The sequence below is a fragment of the Astatotilapia calliptera genome, chromosome 18 (genome assembly GCF_900246225.1).
Source record: "Astatotilapia calliptera chromosome 18, fAstCal1.2, whole genome shotgun sequence".
Taxonomy (NCBI): Eukaryota; Metazoa; Chordata; class Actinopteri; order Cichliformes; family Cichlidae; genus Astatotilapia; species Astatotilapia calliptera.
In genome coordinates, this window is record NC_039319.1 from 24,132,992 (window position 1) to 24,149,376 (window position 16,385).

Sequence of the window (16,385 nt, forward strand, 5' to 3'; positions counted from 1 at the left end):
CATTTTTTTTTTCTTCTTTTTTTTTTTTGCCCACATTGTCATACATTACTTTATTGTATCATCACTGGTCCTTTAAAACAAGTTCAGCAGGCTCGAACTTATGCAAAGTTCATCTGCTTTCCTTGAATGAATCCATAGATTTGGACATCATATCCTTCTCTGACCTTTTGCTCTCAGTTAGAAAGCTGTTAAGGCACCTCACACTTTGCTCAGTTTAAGATAATTTTACTCTGATTGGCTGGCGTTCACAAACAGGAGGTTTTTAAGAGCATGTGGGCGGGGCTTTGCAGTAGTCACATTAGAACGTAGAAGCTCGTCCTGAAAACATGGACCCAGATGTACCTGGATCCAAGGCAAGCATCTTCTAACATTTGCACATTATTGTTTACCAACTAAAGGAAAACACGCTAATATACTTTGAAATTGGACTTTTTCCACCCCAACCAGTGAGTAAACTAAAAGCATCGTCCAGTCTTTAATTAGCGCTACGATTCATGGTTTGGAAAAATTACAAAAGTTCAAAATGCCTTCCTTCTTCACATTTTCCAAAGCTGTCCAGCGAGGTGACTTGAAGCCAGGTGGACGCTGAAGCCTGCCTATATGTGAATGGGAATGATGCGAGCTCTGAGATGTTTTATTTTCTGCATCTCTAGTGTTCTCATTTTAAAAGTCATCTGTTTGCCTATCATCTGATAATAACATTTTTTACATCATAGAATTTTTATATTTGACGTTTGTTCCTTTTATTTATGTCTGCCTCGTTGTATTGCTAGGTGTTGTTTTTGTTTTATGACTATTTGTCATAAGTAAATATCCCATGTAATTAAGTACAGTCATGTGAAGAACGTTTTTCACATGACTGTAAACGGTCCTTTGAAAAACTAAGAATACACTATGATTCATTAGCCTGTAGAACCACTTTTGGCAGCAATAACTTATGTATGACACGTGTGTCTTACATCATTATGGGGGATTTTGGGCCACTTATTTCACAGTGTTTAGCTTTTTAACGTTTTTGGGCATCGAGATATGCACAGTTCTCCTGTTAAAGTCCTGCCGCAGCATTTCAGTAAGTTTGCGGTCTGGACTTTGCCAAGGCATTCGCAACACCCCAATTCTCTTCTTTTTAAGACATCTTGATGCAAATTTGCTGCTGTGTTTGGGATTGTTGTCCTGTTCAATGACTAGTTGTTAGACAGATGACATCACATTTGACTTATCACGAGTTTATGGTCGACTAAATAACTGCAGGGTGCCAGGTCGTGTGGATGTAAAACAAACCCGAATCATCACGCCTCTACCGCCGTGGTTGACAGTTTGTTTGAGCTCTCTGTGCTGATATGCACCAGACAAGGTGAAATGCAGACTTTGTTTTTCACGTGACTGTATGTTGAAAGCTGGATCCTGTCCACATATTGTGATGTCCTGGTAGCCATGGTTTTTGGCACCATTTGTTTTTTTCCCCTCCTGTAGGTCACAATATGTGATGCCCTGGTGGTTAATTGAATAAATATTTTGCTGGGATTCTTCTGCAATATTTCAGTAAAAGCCATTCTGGTGTTCTGGTCTTCATTTCTGCATCTGTTCTTTTTGATATTTTCTTTTGATTATAAAAAAAATCTCTTTTAGGAGAGAGTGTGCCAGTCACCAAGACCAGTCTGCCCAGTGCTGGCGAGGAAGGAGCCAGGAGCTACAATATAGATGAGCATAAAAAACACACCCTCTACTGTGGTACCCACGTCATCCAGACCCGCTTCTACACCGGAGAACTGGTGAAAGCTGTTGTGGTGAGAACAGGTAAACTGGAGAGAGACGGACTGGGACCCACTGTGGTGGTTTAGCTTCTGCTTTAGACTGAGCACCCTCAAAAGGAAGAAAATAATCAGAGAGTATTACTTGTGTGTCTCCACAGGCTTTAGCACAGAGAAAGGCCAACTTGTGCGTTCTATTCTTTACCCTAAACCCACTGACTTCAAGCTGTACCACGACGCATACCTGTTCCTGTTGTGTCTTGTTGGGGTGGCAGGCATCGGCTTCATCTATACCATCGTCCTGAGCATCATGAACAAGGTATTACTGCTCTTTAAGAGGCTTATGAAGGTCTTCAGTGAGCTGAATCACAGTTGCTGTCTGTTCTCTCCAGGTCCCAGCTAAAACCATCATTATTGAATCTCTGGACATCGTGACCATTACCGTGCCCCCGGCCTTACCGGCCGCCATGACGGCCGGCATCGTTTACGCACAGCGGCGTCTGAAGCGCGTCGGCATCTTCTGCATCAGTCCGCAGAGGATCAACATGTGCGGTCAGCTTAACGTGGTTTGCTTTGACAAGGTGAGTTAGAAAATGTAGAAGCTGAGGATCTGAAGTAGCTCAGAAATCAGTCCTCAGACAAAATGCATGGAAATTGGTTTTCAACACATTCAAACCCACTTCCAGTTCAAGCACAAGTTCTTTTTTTGAGAGTGAGTGCATGATTTAATGACCGTAAATGTCTCGAGGCAGAGCTGTGGTCGTGCAAATATGCTGTTTGTTCATAGCACCGAGCTTTATGCACTCAAAAGAGTGATGCTGTACAAGTTTATAAGGACTTAGACGTATCTAAGCAGGCTGTGCTTGACATGTAATTTTCCTTTTGTTATCACGAGCACCCAGTGAGCACAATGAGAAACGGGTTGTAATGTTGTTAGTTTGAGAAAAGCATTCAAAGTTGATAAATTTGATTCATTATTCAGTGAAATCTGTTTTTCCAGGCATTTTCCAACATTTTCTAGATTGTATAATTCATTAAGAGAAGGAACAAATTCATCAGTTCTGAAAATAAAAAGACACAGACTTTATTCATAGTTTGTTTGGTTGTAAAGGAGCTAAAGGTTGTTGTTGTTGTTGGTTTTATTTATTTATTTTTAACACTGACCTCAGTTGGTAGAAAGATTATGTACTAAACAGCTAAATGCTTCCACACAGACATGCTGGGTCACATCTTTGTCCTTGTTTTGTCCTTTGAGGAAGCTGCTTAGTCTTGTTCCGTTCCACTGTCTAGAATTATGGGCTGTTCAGATTGATTTCCTGCTCTTGCTGATGAGATGTACGAGGCCTGAGTTGGTAGCTTCGTAATAATGTGCAGTTTTTGTTTTCCCTCAGACTGGTACTCTGACCGAGGACGGTTTGGACCTGTGGGCCATTCACAGGGCTGAGGATGGCAGGTAGGAAGTGGCAACTTTGGGTTTATTGCCATTCGTGTGCATATTAAGATCAGATCTCCGAGTATAACCAGAAACAAATAGGAACTGCTATAGCTCACCTCTTTGTGCAAGTAGCAAATATGCCAAAGGCAACTGCAGGTGCCTTAGTTCAACTTGCCCCTCAGTCATTTCCTGCATATTGCTCCCCCCCACTCCATCCATGCTTTACTGTCTAGTCTCTGTAAAGTTCTCTCAAAATAAAGACGGCACATACAAAACGGTATTGCATCACTGCATCATAGCTTTAAAATGCTTCATTTAGCGGCTTGTTGATTTATTGAATAACAAAGAATGCATCTGTATTTTACTGCTGTCCGCTAACAGTTTCTCTAATAATTTTGTCCTGACACATCTGAAGGAAAAGTAATTGTGTCTTCTTTGGTCATAGACTGTAAAATGGTAAATGGCCTGTATTTATATAGCGCTTTACTAGTCCCTAAGGACCCCAAAGTGCTTTACACATCCAGTCACCCACCCATTCACACACTGGTGATGGCAAGCTACATTGTAGCCACAGCTGCCCTGGGGCGCACTGACAGAGGCGAGGCTGCCAGACACTGGCACCACCGGGCCCTCTGACCACCACCAGTAGGCAACGGGTGAAGTGTCTTGCCCAAGGACACAACGACCGAGACTGTCCAAGCCGGGGCTCAAACCGGCAACCTTTCAATTACAAGGCGAATGCCCAACTCTTGAGCCACGATCACCCCAAACTGTACATAGTAGATGGCAAGCAGAGGGCGTATCTGATCGTGAAAGTCTGAGGCTTTCGTACTCACAGTCGTGACAGTCGTACTCACTTTTGATTTTGACCTTGCTAAATCTTTTGTTGATGAGTTTATGGGCAAAGTCAATTATTTTAAATCTTGTTAAATATATAAAAAGTCTGTTTTTTTTTTTTTTTTTTGTTGTTTTTTTGTTTTTGTTTTTGTTTTTTTAGAAAATCTTTCTTTGGAGTAAAGCCGCGTATGCTTTAGGGTGTGGCTAACATGTTGCTACAGTAAACATCCTGAGGACTGTTTCTCGGTTGAATCCACTCGATGCTAATTTCTTCTGATTTCAGAAAACCAACCAAACAACGTCCGCGCTTACATTAGTAGCCTGTGAACCAATAGTTCCATCTTTTATGTACAGTCTTTAACTTTGCCTCTATGAAACACTGGACAGAGAAATTTAGACCTTTACTATCAGGGCTTCTATTAACAGATTTGGAAATGTCACAGAAACTTTGTGTTGTTTTCACACAGAGTTATATAGAGTCACGATTTGCTTCTTTCGCACCTACAAAGAATCGAGTCGTTGAGTCAGACCTTCTCTCTTCACTGCAGCTTTTGTTCACCTGAGTCTGAGGCTGCTAAAGTCAGTCTTGTAAACACTACATTCGTGGCCTGCATGGCAACCTGCCACTCACTGACCAAAATAGAAGGAGAGCTCTCTGGAGACCCTTTGGACCTCAAGATGTTCAGCGCTACAGGCTGGGTAAGCAGAGATTTTGAGTGTTTAGCGTGGTTAGTTACTGATAGCCTGTAAGTGAAATCTCCAGCTCCAAGCTCCAGGAAAAAAAAAATACCTTTATTTACAGCAGCCTTGACTCAGTGATTCAAGGCAGAAAGGTGATGTTTTTGTTTTAGATCCTAGAAGAACCCACAGAGGAAGAAACCGCGCTCCACAATCCCATAATGCCCACAGTTGTACGCCCTCCAAAGCACATCGCCCCTGAAGCCCATCAGAGCAATCCACTACCTCAGAGCATGGTACCGTGACCTCCGTATGTTCATTGATGACTATAAATCAATGCCGGATTTTCCTAATATGACACATTTTGTTTTTTTTTCTTTTTCAGGAGCTTTCTGAATTATCTGTAAGTTGCCACTTCATGAAAACATCAATGTTTTTGTATTCACTTTGTTACTCAGTGTTAAATCTTGTAAATCTGACGTAGCTAACTGAAAATTATAGCCTAGCATGAAGCCTGGAAGCAGCTGTCAAACTGTCTTTGAATCACTTGTTATGAAGAGAATAAATCAACACATTTTTAGAATCGGAGCAATTTTTTTTTTTTTTCCCCCCCCAGTTCAAACATGTGACTTTTGCTCCTCAGGCCTGTGAGATGGGCATTGTGCGTCAGTTCCCCTTCTCCTCGGCGCTGCAGAGGATGAGTGTGGTGGTCAGGAGGCTTGGGGCAAAACACATGGACGCCTTCTTAAAAGGGGCACCGGAGGTGGTGGCCAGCCTCTGCAGACAGCACACAAGTCAGACATGGGATGGTTATTTCCTCCCTTTTAATTTGACTTTGCTGTAAAGAAATACAAATGAATAAAATATGTCCTCCCTGTCCCACAAAATCATTTCTTATCTTGTCTCATGTTATATAATAAGGTCACACCAACATAGCTCTGACCTTCTGTTTAGTCCCACAGACGTTCACAGAGACTCTGGAGGCCTACACCAGGCAGGGCTTCAGGGTTATTGCCCTGGCACATCGTCAGCTAGAGTCCAAACTCTCCTGGCACAAAGTCCAGAGCCTCAGCAGGTACTGTACGCCCGTATCCTCAGATAATACTGCCCACAGTGCATGTGGATACTCCCACCCTGAAGAAAATGCTTGTAATGTGGTTTCTCATCTTGCTGATGACGCTTTTAGAAGCTCGAAGCTGCTCTTAGAGTAACTTAGCTCAAAGTCCTTCTATTGCAGGGCAGAAAATGTCCTTGCTAAGTGAAACATGAGGAGGAAGGCTTGTTTGAGAGCTTTTATATTGGAAGTATTTGAAATGACTAGCAGTTTTGTCATCTGCCACAATGTCGTGCTGCCAAAAGGCACAAAACTGTTTGAGGTGACTGCAATATGAATGATTTATTAAGTGACTCTATGCTCAAAGACGTGCTCGCTGTACAGCAGCATATTAGTGTTTGTTTCCGGGTGTTTGGGGTCAGTGTGATAAAAGTAGGAAATCATTAACTAAACTTAAAAACAGGAAGAATGTTATGTAAGTGAGCTGAGCTCTTAAACTGCTTTGATGCAGCAATAACCTCAGATTTATGATGTCTAAAAGTCAGAAGTCACCGTGTGTCCCAGATTCATCCTGATATCTGTTTTTCTCTAAATGTGACTTTTTGTGGATTCCTTAAAAAATGGCAGCACAATTTATAGAAGTCTATGATTTTTCTCTCATAGGGACGTAATAGAGACCAACATGGAGTTCCTCGGTCTGATCATTATGCAGAACAAAATCAAACCAGAGACTGCTGGTGTTTTATGTGAATTACAGCGAGCCAACATACGCACATTGATGGTCACGGGTAATGCAGCTCAGTCAATTTGTCTTTTATTTGCGACGCAAATTCAAATGTTTGTGCCTCTCATTTCCCTCCTCTCCTCTGTATCTTCTGATAGGCGACAATATGTTGACGGCCATATCGGTGGCTCGAGACTGTGGAATGGTCCGTCCATGCGAGAAGGTCATAATAGCAGATGCTGGGCCTCCCAAAGATTTCCAGCCTGCGAGTATCACGTGGCATTACACTGAAAACCAAGCTCAGGCTGTTAAGGACAACGAGGTAAGAACCACCGAGTAATCCCCGGTTAGTGGACGGTACTGGGAAGAAGGTTTGAGCCAGCCCTTGTAGTTCTCCAGACTTCTTGAAGGATGTTCCAGAGCTCTTCGTTGGATGTTGACTGCCTTTTGTTCCTTTCTCTGCTTCATTAAAGTTTGAATGATCTCTCCATCAGATATGTTGACACTGATTTTCAGTCCAGTTCTTGTGTAATTTTCATACCTCAGCCTTTTCTCTTTGTTTCCCTTAAGAATGGCTTCTTGACAGTCACCCTTCCACTGAGACCATTTCTGATGAGGCTTCAGTGAACAGTGGATGGATCAACTGAAGGCCCATATTTATCTCTCAGATTCTGTGTCAGCTCTGTGCTGTTGTTTCTCAGACATGACTTTCAGATACTGTTTATTTTTAATGGTCTGCTATTTCTTCTTCTCTTTCCTCAAATCTTAAGGCAGGAATATCAAACTCATTTACATATAGCCCATCTTATGTGGTCTAGACCAGTAAAACTGCCCTTTCTGTCTGTGTAAAGACAGCTGCTTGCAAAAGTATTCGGCCCCCTTGAACTTTTCCACATTTTGTCACATTACAGCCACAAACATGAATCAGTTTTATTGGAATTCCACGTGAAAGACCAACACAAAGTGGTGTACATGTGAGAAGTGGAGCGAAAATCATACATGATACCAAACATTTTTTACAAATAAATAACTGAAAAGTGGGGTGTGCGTAATTATTCAGCCCCCTGAGTCAATACTTTGTAGAACCACCTTTTGCTGCAATTACAGCTGCCAGTCTTCTTTTAGGGTATGTCTCTACCAGCTTTGCACATCTAGAGACTGAAGTCCTTGCCCATTCTTCAGCGTTTGTGAACAGTAGTTTTCAGATCTTGCCACAGATTCTCAATTGGATTTAGACACCAGACAGGTCAGGGATAAAGTTATTGAGAAATTTAAAGCAGGCTTAGGCTACAAAGAGATTTCCCAAGCCTTGAACATCCCACGGAGCACTGTTCAAGCGATCATTCAGAAATGGAAGGAGTATGGCACAACTGTAAACCTACCAAGACAAGGCCGTCCACCTAAACTCACAGGCTGAACAAGGAGAGCACTGATCAGAAATGCAGCCAAGAGGCCCATGGTGACTCTGGACGAGCTGCAGAGATCTACAGCTCAGGTGGGGGAATCTGTCCATAGGACAACTATTAGTCGTGCACTGCACAAAGTTGGCCTTTATGGAAGATTGGCAAGAAGAAAGCCATTGTTAACAGAAACCCATAAGAAGTCCTGTTTGCAGTTTGCCACAAGCCATGTGGGGGACACAGCAAACATGTGGAAGAAGGTGCTCTGGTCAGATGAGACCAAAATGGAACTTTTTGGCCAAAATGCAAAACGCTATGTGTGGTGGAAAACTAACACTGCACATCACTCTGAACACACCATCCCCACTGTCAAATATGGTGGTGGCAGCATCATGCTCTGGGGGTGCTTCTCTTCAGCAGGGACAGGGAAGTTGATGGGAAGATGGATGGAGCCAAATACATGTTTGTGGCTATAATGTGACAAAATGTATGTATTTATATATAATGTATTTTAGATATTTTAATATAAGTTAAGTTTTAAGTTTTTAACACATTTATATAGTAGGAAAGTATCTTTTTATCCTTAACTTAACTACTTTTCCAAAGCCTTCCAGAGGGCCGGCTGAAGGCTTTGCTGGGCTGATTCTGGCCCCCAGGCCTTATGTTGACACCCCTGTTTTAGGGACACACTGCACACCATTCTGAGACATTAAAAGCTTTCAGCTATTAGCTCTTTGGCATTCATTTTTGGTTAGTGCAAAAATACAATTTTACGCCTGTCAAACTGTGTTTTCGTTGGCATTTTTCATAGATTGAACACAAGAAATGGGAACAAAAGTGTTTTTGTGACAGGCTGTTGGTAACAAAGTGCCTCAAGATACGAATATTACAGGAAGGTCTGGCTCCTTGGAAGCAACCATTAAAAACATTGACGTGTGTGTCGAGACACTTTCATGGTACTGTAATTCAAGGAAAACAACACATGCCTGGACAGATGATTTACCTTCTCTTGTTAAGGCTGGTTTTTAAATACTGTTCCAAATCCTGTTCAACCACTCTGCTGTTTGCAGTAGGTTTGACACCTACATGTTGAGGCATCTCTTTACTTTTACAGTATTTTTGCCTTTGAGTTCATATAGAATGCAAGAACTGAAGCATTTGTCAGTGCAGAGCTCGTTTTATACATTTATATATTTTTCAGTCGTTCAGTTGCATGAATCACTTTAGGTAAAAAAAAAAAAAAGGGGGGAGTAAAAAGGTTTGTTTGGCTTAAATCTGATATTTTATTCTCCACATAAAATAGTACCATGGTATGACTGGCTCATCTTTACTCCTTCAGATTGTGGAGATCGAGCTGGATGAAGGGACCTGGGATGGGGAGGTTTCTCAGGAGCAAAGTTATCACTTCGCTGTAAGCGGCAAGGCCTTCGCTGTCATTATTGAATACTTTCCCCAGCTGGTCAAGAAGGTACACGTACTCTTTGTCTGTTACTTGGTCCACGTTAGCTTTGAACATGTGTAAAGCTGTGTAATTCTCCTTTTCCCCTCATGGTGGCACTGCAGCTTGTGCTGAGAGCCACCGTGTTTGCTCGCATGGCTCCAGACCAGAAGACTCAGCTGGTGGAAGTCCTGCAGAGCATGGAGTGAGTCGCTCCTCTGTTTTGTGGTTTTGCGTTTAATCCGTTTCATGTGTCTTCACGTGTTTTATTTATCTTCCAGTTACACCGTTGGGATGTGTGGTGATGGTGCTAATGACTGTGGAGTAAGTCTGAGTCAGCTTTATAATAAAAATGATATTTTTCATCGTCTCTTATGCTTTTTTGCAAAAACAAACTGAAACACTGTAGCCTCTTAAAGCTGAACAAGAGGCTACAGGTGGTATAAAGCAACCTGCATATCACATACTTGGACTAAGTGTAAAGTAAACCACATGTATGCATGCTTTAAAAGCATTTATGTAGGTTTACATTTTACTTGCAGTCATGGTTCCTTTTGACTTTGTGGTGTTTTTTTTTTTTTTTTTTTTTTTTTCTCTGTTCCCTCGGTGCCCACAGCTGTAGTTTCCTTAAATATTTTATGTACTGACAAACAGTAATTGATCTATTTGATGTATTGATGAATAAGTTACTCTTATCAAACTGAGTGTTTTACCTCTGGTTTTGCAGCGTTACTCAAACCCAAAGTGAGTTATATTAATTTAGTCCTCTCTCCCTCTCAGGCGCTGAAGAGAGCTCACAGCGGGATTTCTCTGTCAGAGCTGGAGGCGTCAGTTGCGTCACCCTTCACCTCCTCTACCTCAAACATCTCCTGCGTCCCCAACCTAATCAGGTAAAGGAGTAAATGTATCTCACAGCTTTATTCACACTCCGAGAGCATCTTCAGCTGAGAACAGCTTTGATTTGAACTCTAAATCCTGTGTTTCCTTCTAAAGGGAGGGACGGGCCGCCCTCATAACATCGTTCTGCGTGTTTAAGTTCATGGCTCTCTACAGCATCATCCAGTTCATCAGTGTCATCCTGCTCTACTCGGTGAATAGATATTTGTCCTTCCAAATTTTTTCTCTTTGTCACCTGCTGGGAAAACATTGTGTCATTTGAGACACCATGAATAAAATGGGGGGAAGGGTCCCAAATAGGAATGTATACCATATCAAACTTTGATACGGTTCCCACAAGTTGCGTCTTTAAAAAGAAGTTTAGGTGAAACAAAGGAACGTGACAGCAAAGTGACGCGCCGCTGCTGGGAAAAGGATGACAATGACACAGTGTGACACAGGAATGTAGGTTAGCTCTAAAGTCAGCGAGTGTCAGCTGAGATTATAGAGCCATTAATTTGTCGCTGTGTGATCTTTTGATATTTTAGGTTCTCAGCAACTTGGGAGACTTCCAGTTTCTCTTCATTGACCTCATCATCATTCTCACCATTGCCTTTACAAGTGAGCAGCGTGGCGACGATCACCAATTTTTTTTAAAAAAAATATTTTTTTTCCAGTCGGTGTTTAAAACAAACAGCTCTCTAATGACTATATCCTCTCTGTCAGTGAGTCTGAACCCAGCCTGGAAGGAGCTGGTGTGGCGTCGCCCGCCGTCCAGTCTGATCTCAGGCCAGCTCCTCTGCTCAGTCCTGACCCAGATCCTCACCTGCCTGGTCTTCCAGGTCCTGGCTTTTCTCCTGGTACGACAGCAGAGCTGGTACGAGACATGGACGCCTGAGTCAGAGTGAGTGATGTAGATTTATTTATTTTTTTAACATATCTGTGGTCTGTTAGGATTATTAATGTGGTGATGGCACGTGCTTAAAAAGAAAAAATCTGCCCAATATTTCTTTCAGACACACTAAACATAAACCGATTTCTCTAACAGTTGTTATGTGAAGCTCTTTATTTACTGCTCAAGTTGGCGGCGTGCTGTTTAATATCAGTAAAGGAACAGAGACGTTTGAAACGTTTGCTTTTCACTTGCCTTTATCGTGTTTGATTTTTGCATTCTTTGTTTGTAAAAGGAGACATTTGTCCTCATTTTCTGCATTTTTCTCTTTTCCTGCAGCGCTTGTAATGTTTCCAGGTCCATCTTCTCTCTCGGAGTTAACGTAACTGATCCTCAAAACCATAAAAACATCAGGAACTATGAGAACACGTCCCTCTTCTACATCTCCACCTTCCAGTATATAGCTGTGGCGATCGTTTTTTCCAAGGGAAAACCCTTCAGACAACCAAGCTACAAGAACTGTAAGGCTAAGACTGTTTTGTCAGCGATGCGTGTTTCAAATTTTAAGGAAACACAAATACACTTTTAAGCTTTAAAAAGACAGAAAAGGAGTGTAAAAACAGTCACAACTTAGGAATTTCCCCGTATCCCACATATAAATTGATAAAGATTGTAACTTTTCTTCCACGAGGGCTGTTCATGCTGACCTGCATCGGTCTGTACACTTTTCTCCTCCTCATCATGCTGCATCCCTTCCCTGCTGTTGACAACTTCCTGCAGGTAAACGTTGTTTCTCTCATTTTCTCCGCGTGTTACTGTCACACCACAGGCTTTAAGTTGCCTCGTGTTGGGACCGAAAAAGAGAAACATCTGCGCAAAAGCGTGAATATCTGAGATGTTGCATTGGCTCAGAGGTGCCGCACTCACCGCTCTCCATCCTCTCCTGCCTCCCCAGATCGTGTGTGTTCCCCATGACTGGCGTGTCACTCTGGTGATCATTATGATCGGGAATGCGGCTGCTTCTTTCTTGTTGGAGGTACGGCTCAGAAACCACCACACCCTGCCTGCTTGCTGTGATTGAGCTCCTTTTAAAATTGCAAACTGTGATTTGCATGCTTTAGTTTATTTTGCATGTGATTTCTTGCTTTCTTTCTTACCGAGTAAGTGTCGGTGGTGCATCACTGCTAAGTAATGAAATCAGTGAATCATTTTTTTCTCCATTTAAGATGTTTTCGACTTTCTGATTTTCATAATCAGCTGATTCTCAAGTTCCTGAAATCTTCCATAGATTTTGATCCTTGACATCATCTTGTGGAGGCTAGTTTTCAGAGGCAATCACAGGGCAAGTCGCCCCGCAGAGTCCTCCTCTGCTCACACGCCGCAGGTTGGGAAGCTTTTCACTACACTTTCTGTTCTTTCACTGTGTAGACAGTAGCATGTTATCCTTAACCTCGATTCTCCTGCTTTTTTTCTTCTCATTTTACAACAATAACACGGATTACATAGCCAAAAAAAAGTTAACATTTACACCATTGAGCAGGTCATGAATGACCAAGTCTAGCTCATTCTATGAACCCATCAGCTTCAAGCTCTTTTTTTCAGTCACCAATGGTTATAATGTCTTATTGGGGCCATTGTAGGCTTAGATACATAAATATGGGGCTGGGAGTGTTGGTAATATTCAAACAGCCAAAAACAACAATTTTAATCCATGATTAAATCCATAAATTCACAAAAAAGTGACAGAAAATGACGCATTGGAGATGGTGGTGGTCAGAGGGCCCGGTGGCGCCTGTGTCCGGCAGCCTCGCCTCTGTCAGTGTGCCCCAGGGCAGCTGTGGCTACAATGTAGCTTGCCATCACCAGTGTGTGAATGTGTGTGTGAATGTGTGTGTGTGAATGGGTGAATGACTGAATGTAGTGTAAAGCGCTTTGGGGTCCTATGGACTAGAAAAGCGCTATACAAATGCAGGCCATTTACCATTTACCATATTTTCCACCTTACATGTTCAGGTGGCCAATGACCGCTGGGCTTCGTCCGTCCTCTCCTGGTTGTTCTGTCGGAGACACAAGGCACCAAGGGCGCTGTATATGCAGCTGGCTCTGGAGCTGCAGGAAGGCAGTGAGTGGCCCCCCCAACCCTCCGCTGTCACCTATGCCAGTGACCTAAAATCCAGCATCTCTGACCTCAATGTGACTGCCAACCAAAACTCAACACAGGCTAAACCTGAAGCTTCCCTAAAGCTTGTATGATGGTTTAATTCACCTCCTCAAAATGGGCAAACACCCTGTACTTCTATCGTAGCCGTACTGTCGTATCTCGCTACTGAAACGTGAGCCAGAGGATTATTAAAGGAAAAGCTTGGCATTATTTGTTTTCTCGGTCAATGTTCAATGTCTCATTAAATTTAGCCTAGCACCAAGCCTGGAAACTGGGGGGAATAGCTACCTTAGCAAACATGCTACCTTGGGCCCCATGAGGGGTTACTGTGGGCAGTCACATGGGCCACAGTGTCTGAGAACCAGTATGAAATGTAGGACGCATCGGGGCCCCGAACTGTAGAGCAGAGTGTGGGCTTACTCACTGCAGGCCTGTAATGGGCCACACAGTTGGTTCCTCTCTGCACATAGTACTGGCTGCCCCACTGGGGCCTAACTGTACCTGACAGTGCAGGTTTAAGCCATGCATTTCGTGTGAGTCCCAAGGTAGGCTGCAAAACTGGGCCCCTATGTGCTCTATCAGATACTGAGATATGATATAATTATAGCTCATTGAGTACATATTTTCCACCTCACATGCATCAAACTGGAGTGAAGAGTGGACCAGAATGTCACTCAAACAAAAAACAACAAACTACTTAGGGGGTCACCACAACAGGCAGCTGCTCATATTTAATTTGGCAGATTTTTACACGACTTTCCTGAAGTCCATTCCATATCAACAACATCCAGCCATTGCAATTTTGCCTTTGAACTACCAGAGTTTTATATGGGCTATGTGTTACCAGAGAAGACCCTTATGGAGACCCAAAAGGGAAAACTGCTATGGGCTGCACTTAGGCTTTCTTTAAGGAAGCTCAAAACATGCATGTGTGGTTTTTCCTGCCCACACAGCACAGTTCACTCAAATCTGCCCACTATGGACTCACATGGTGGCATTTTTTTGTTGGGCATCCTGTCTCTGTGCAAAGCTAGGCTCTAATAGGCATTCCCTCTTGTTGCTACACTTGGTGTTAAGCTAATATTAATTGCTGGTTGCTGTGCAGGCATGGTACTGGTATTGTCTTGTAGTGCCAACCGTTAGTAGCTTAAAAGAAAATCAAGTACTGCTCTGGACACTAGACACTGGGAATGGTCAGATTAATCTTTCCATTGTTTTGAGTTTTTTCATTATGCCCCACTCTTTGAAATATCTGAAAGTCTGACACTGAACAAAAGATCAGCTCTATCACATGGATACACTGCCCTCCTGCTGTTTTTATCATTCAGTTACATTGCTGCTGGTAGAACTTCAAAGCTGTACAAATTCAAAGAAACTTTCAAAGAAACGTGAGAGATTTAACGCCTGTTCATGGGCGTAAATGGTACTTTCCGATTTCTGAGGCAGAAAACATTCCACTGTTGGATTCTTAGTCTTTTTTTTTTCTTTTTTTTAGTTGCTTTGCCTGAATTTCTTCCTGTGGAAGTGAAAAGCAGAAAAATATCAGTTGAAATTCTTTTTATTGCGCATTTCACCATTTAACATCACAAAGGTACTGAAGAATAATAATGTTTTGATTAATTAATCAAACCCAATCATTAAAACACTTGCTGCTATAAAATGTTTTAACAGCTAATTTTAATGTCTAATTTTGTAAACAAATATATATATTTTAAGCAGTTTTAAAATGTAATTTTAAATTATGTGATGAAATGTTCTTTCTTAATGCAAAACAGAACATTTTTAACAGAAACTGTAACATGTTTGTGCTTTCTTTCTTATCTGGATCATGCAAAAAAAAAAAATGTTTTGTGTTTGCTCTGCAGAACTTCCATTTCAATTTGCAATAAATCTGTATCTGAAGCCACTCTTGCGTGCTTCGTGGGGGGCTGACCTTGGTCACACTTTTTCAGCCTAGACTTACTGATCAATTATGGGCTTTCCCAGCCTCCTCGCTGCCTGGCATATGGGTGCTTAAAGGCGCCAGAGTGGAGGAGAAAGAGGGGTATCATTTCATGTGGAGATCAGGGCCTATAGGCAGTGAATGGGTGGATTTAGAGGAGACTGTGAATGAGAGAAGGGGGTCCTCGCTTGTACCAAAAAAAAAAGAGAAAAGAATCTCCCACAGATCAGGGGAAGAGCCTTTTTGGGAATATTCATGATGAGGATGAGGAGGCATCATGAATTCATGTGTGTCTGTGAATCCCGCGGATCATCTTTTCGGTAAACACGATGTCCACAGAGCCAGGATGTCGTGCTTTCTGTCTGTGTTTGCGATGTAGTTTCGTGGATAGTGTTGCCTCTCCACAAAGCAATATGGGTTTTTGTGTACTCTCTGCTGTATTCCTTTTGTATCAGTAGAGGAACAGATGGAGAGTGGTAGAAGGACATAAAGAAGCTAAAACACACAGTCTTTCTTCCTCACAGCTAGCTACTCGCTGAAAAAGGTTTTCTCAAGCTTGCACTCAGACGTGCGCTATTTCAAGCATTTTAGACTTTTTCTCCCCCCCCCGCCCACATGTTTTGGTTTTTTTTTTCTTTTTCTTTTGGTGTTGTGTATTTCCAAGACGTGGGCCCGTGGTGCACAGTCTGTCTGCTGATTGTAACAGTGTCTGCTCAGGATATTTTGCATAGTAACGGCCCCCAAAGGCACACTTTTCTCCACCATACGTTGTTCTTTTAGGTGTTACGCATGTTTTTGCACATCACTGTCCTGCAGCTTCTTCAACGTTGTTGGACCCCCCTTAAGACCCTTGATTAATACTCGGGACACAAGGCCAACCTGATGCTCGCTTACTTACGCCTGGCCTCATTTTACAGATGACACAAAGGCTCCCATGTTCGGTAAAAGGTCCGTGACCCACCAGACGGTCACAAAGCCCTTCTCCTCCCTCATGTCACCTAAGCATGGGTTCCCTCACTGGGCCTTGGTGGCGTTCCTGTCCCCCCTTCCTTTATCAGTCCTTCCAGGCCTGAATGGGCTCTGTGGTTGGTCAATAAATTCAGTGATTCAGGGGGTGGACAGTTGCAGCCGTGTTAACGTTTGTTCACAGGCTTGTCGGAGGGAAGGGCCCCGCCCCACGGCCCTTTGTCTCCTGTG

General features: G+C 42.6%; 1 protein-coding gene across 5 annotated transcripts in view; it reads left to right on the forward strand.

Moving 5' to 3' along the window:
• The window catches only part of LOC113010567 (probable cation-transporting ATPase 13A3), a 29,986-nt gene extending 14,940 nt beyond the window's left edge, over positions 1 to 15,046 (forward strand). For 2 of the 5 annotated variants that reach the window (XM_026149682.1, XM_026149681.1), the window contains exons 11-33: positions 1,630 to 1,797; positions 1,913 to 2,070; positions 2,144 to 2,332; positions 3,143 to 3,204; positions 4,572 to 4,722; positions 4,875 to 4,997; positions 5,087 to 5,104; positions 5,318 to 5,495; positions 5,656 to 5,776; positions 6,419 to 6,543; positions 6,638 to 6,801; positions 9,219 to 9,347; positions 9,443 to 9,522; positions 9,599 to 9,641; positions 10,098 to 10,207; positions 10,311 to 10,407; positions 10,742 to 10,814; positions 10,920 to 11,097; positions 11,425 to 11,606; positions 11,777 to 11,865; positions 12,041 to 12,121; positions 12,374 to 12,469; positions 13,099 to 15,045. In XM_026149682.1, the coding sequence (XP_026005467.1) occupies positions 1,630 to 1,797; positions 1,913 to 2,070; positions 2,144 to 2,332; positions 3,143 to 3,204; positions 4,572 to 4,722; positions 4,875 to 4,997; positions 5,087 to 5,104; positions 5,318 to 5,495; positions 5,656 to 5,776; positions 6,419 to 6,543; positions 6,638 to 6,801; positions 9,219 to 9,347; positions 9,443 to 9,522; positions 9,599 to 9,641; positions 10,098 to 10,207; positions 10,311 to 10,407; positions 10,742 to 10,814; positions 10,920 to 11,097; positions 11,425 to 11,606; positions 11,777 to 11,865; positions 12,041 to 12,121; positions 12,374 to 12,469; positions 13,099 to 13,338 (2,855 nt within the window). In that variant the 3' untranslated portion in view covers positions 13,339 to 15,045. Of the gene's footprint in view, positions 1 to 1,629; positions 1,798 to 1,912; positions 2,071 to 2,143; positions 2,333 to 3,142; positions 3,205 to 4,571; positions 4,723 to 4,874; positions 4,998 to 5,086; positions 5,105 to 5,317; positions 5,496 to 5,655; positions 5,777 to 6,418; positions 6,544 to 6,637; positions 6,802 to 9,218; positions 9,348 to 9,442; positions 9,523 to 9,598; positions 9,642 to 10,097; positions 10,208 to 10,310; positions 10,408 to 10,741; positions 10,815 to 10,919; positions 11,098 to 11,424; positions 11,607 to 11,776; positions 11,866 to 12,040; positions 12,122 to 12,373; positions 12,470 to 13,098 lie in introns of all 5 variants that reach the window. The other 3 variants (XM_026149684.1, XM_026149685.1, XM_026149683.1) reach the window with 3 other exon arrangements.
• Positions 15,047 to 16,385: the final 1,339 nt, after the last annotated feature.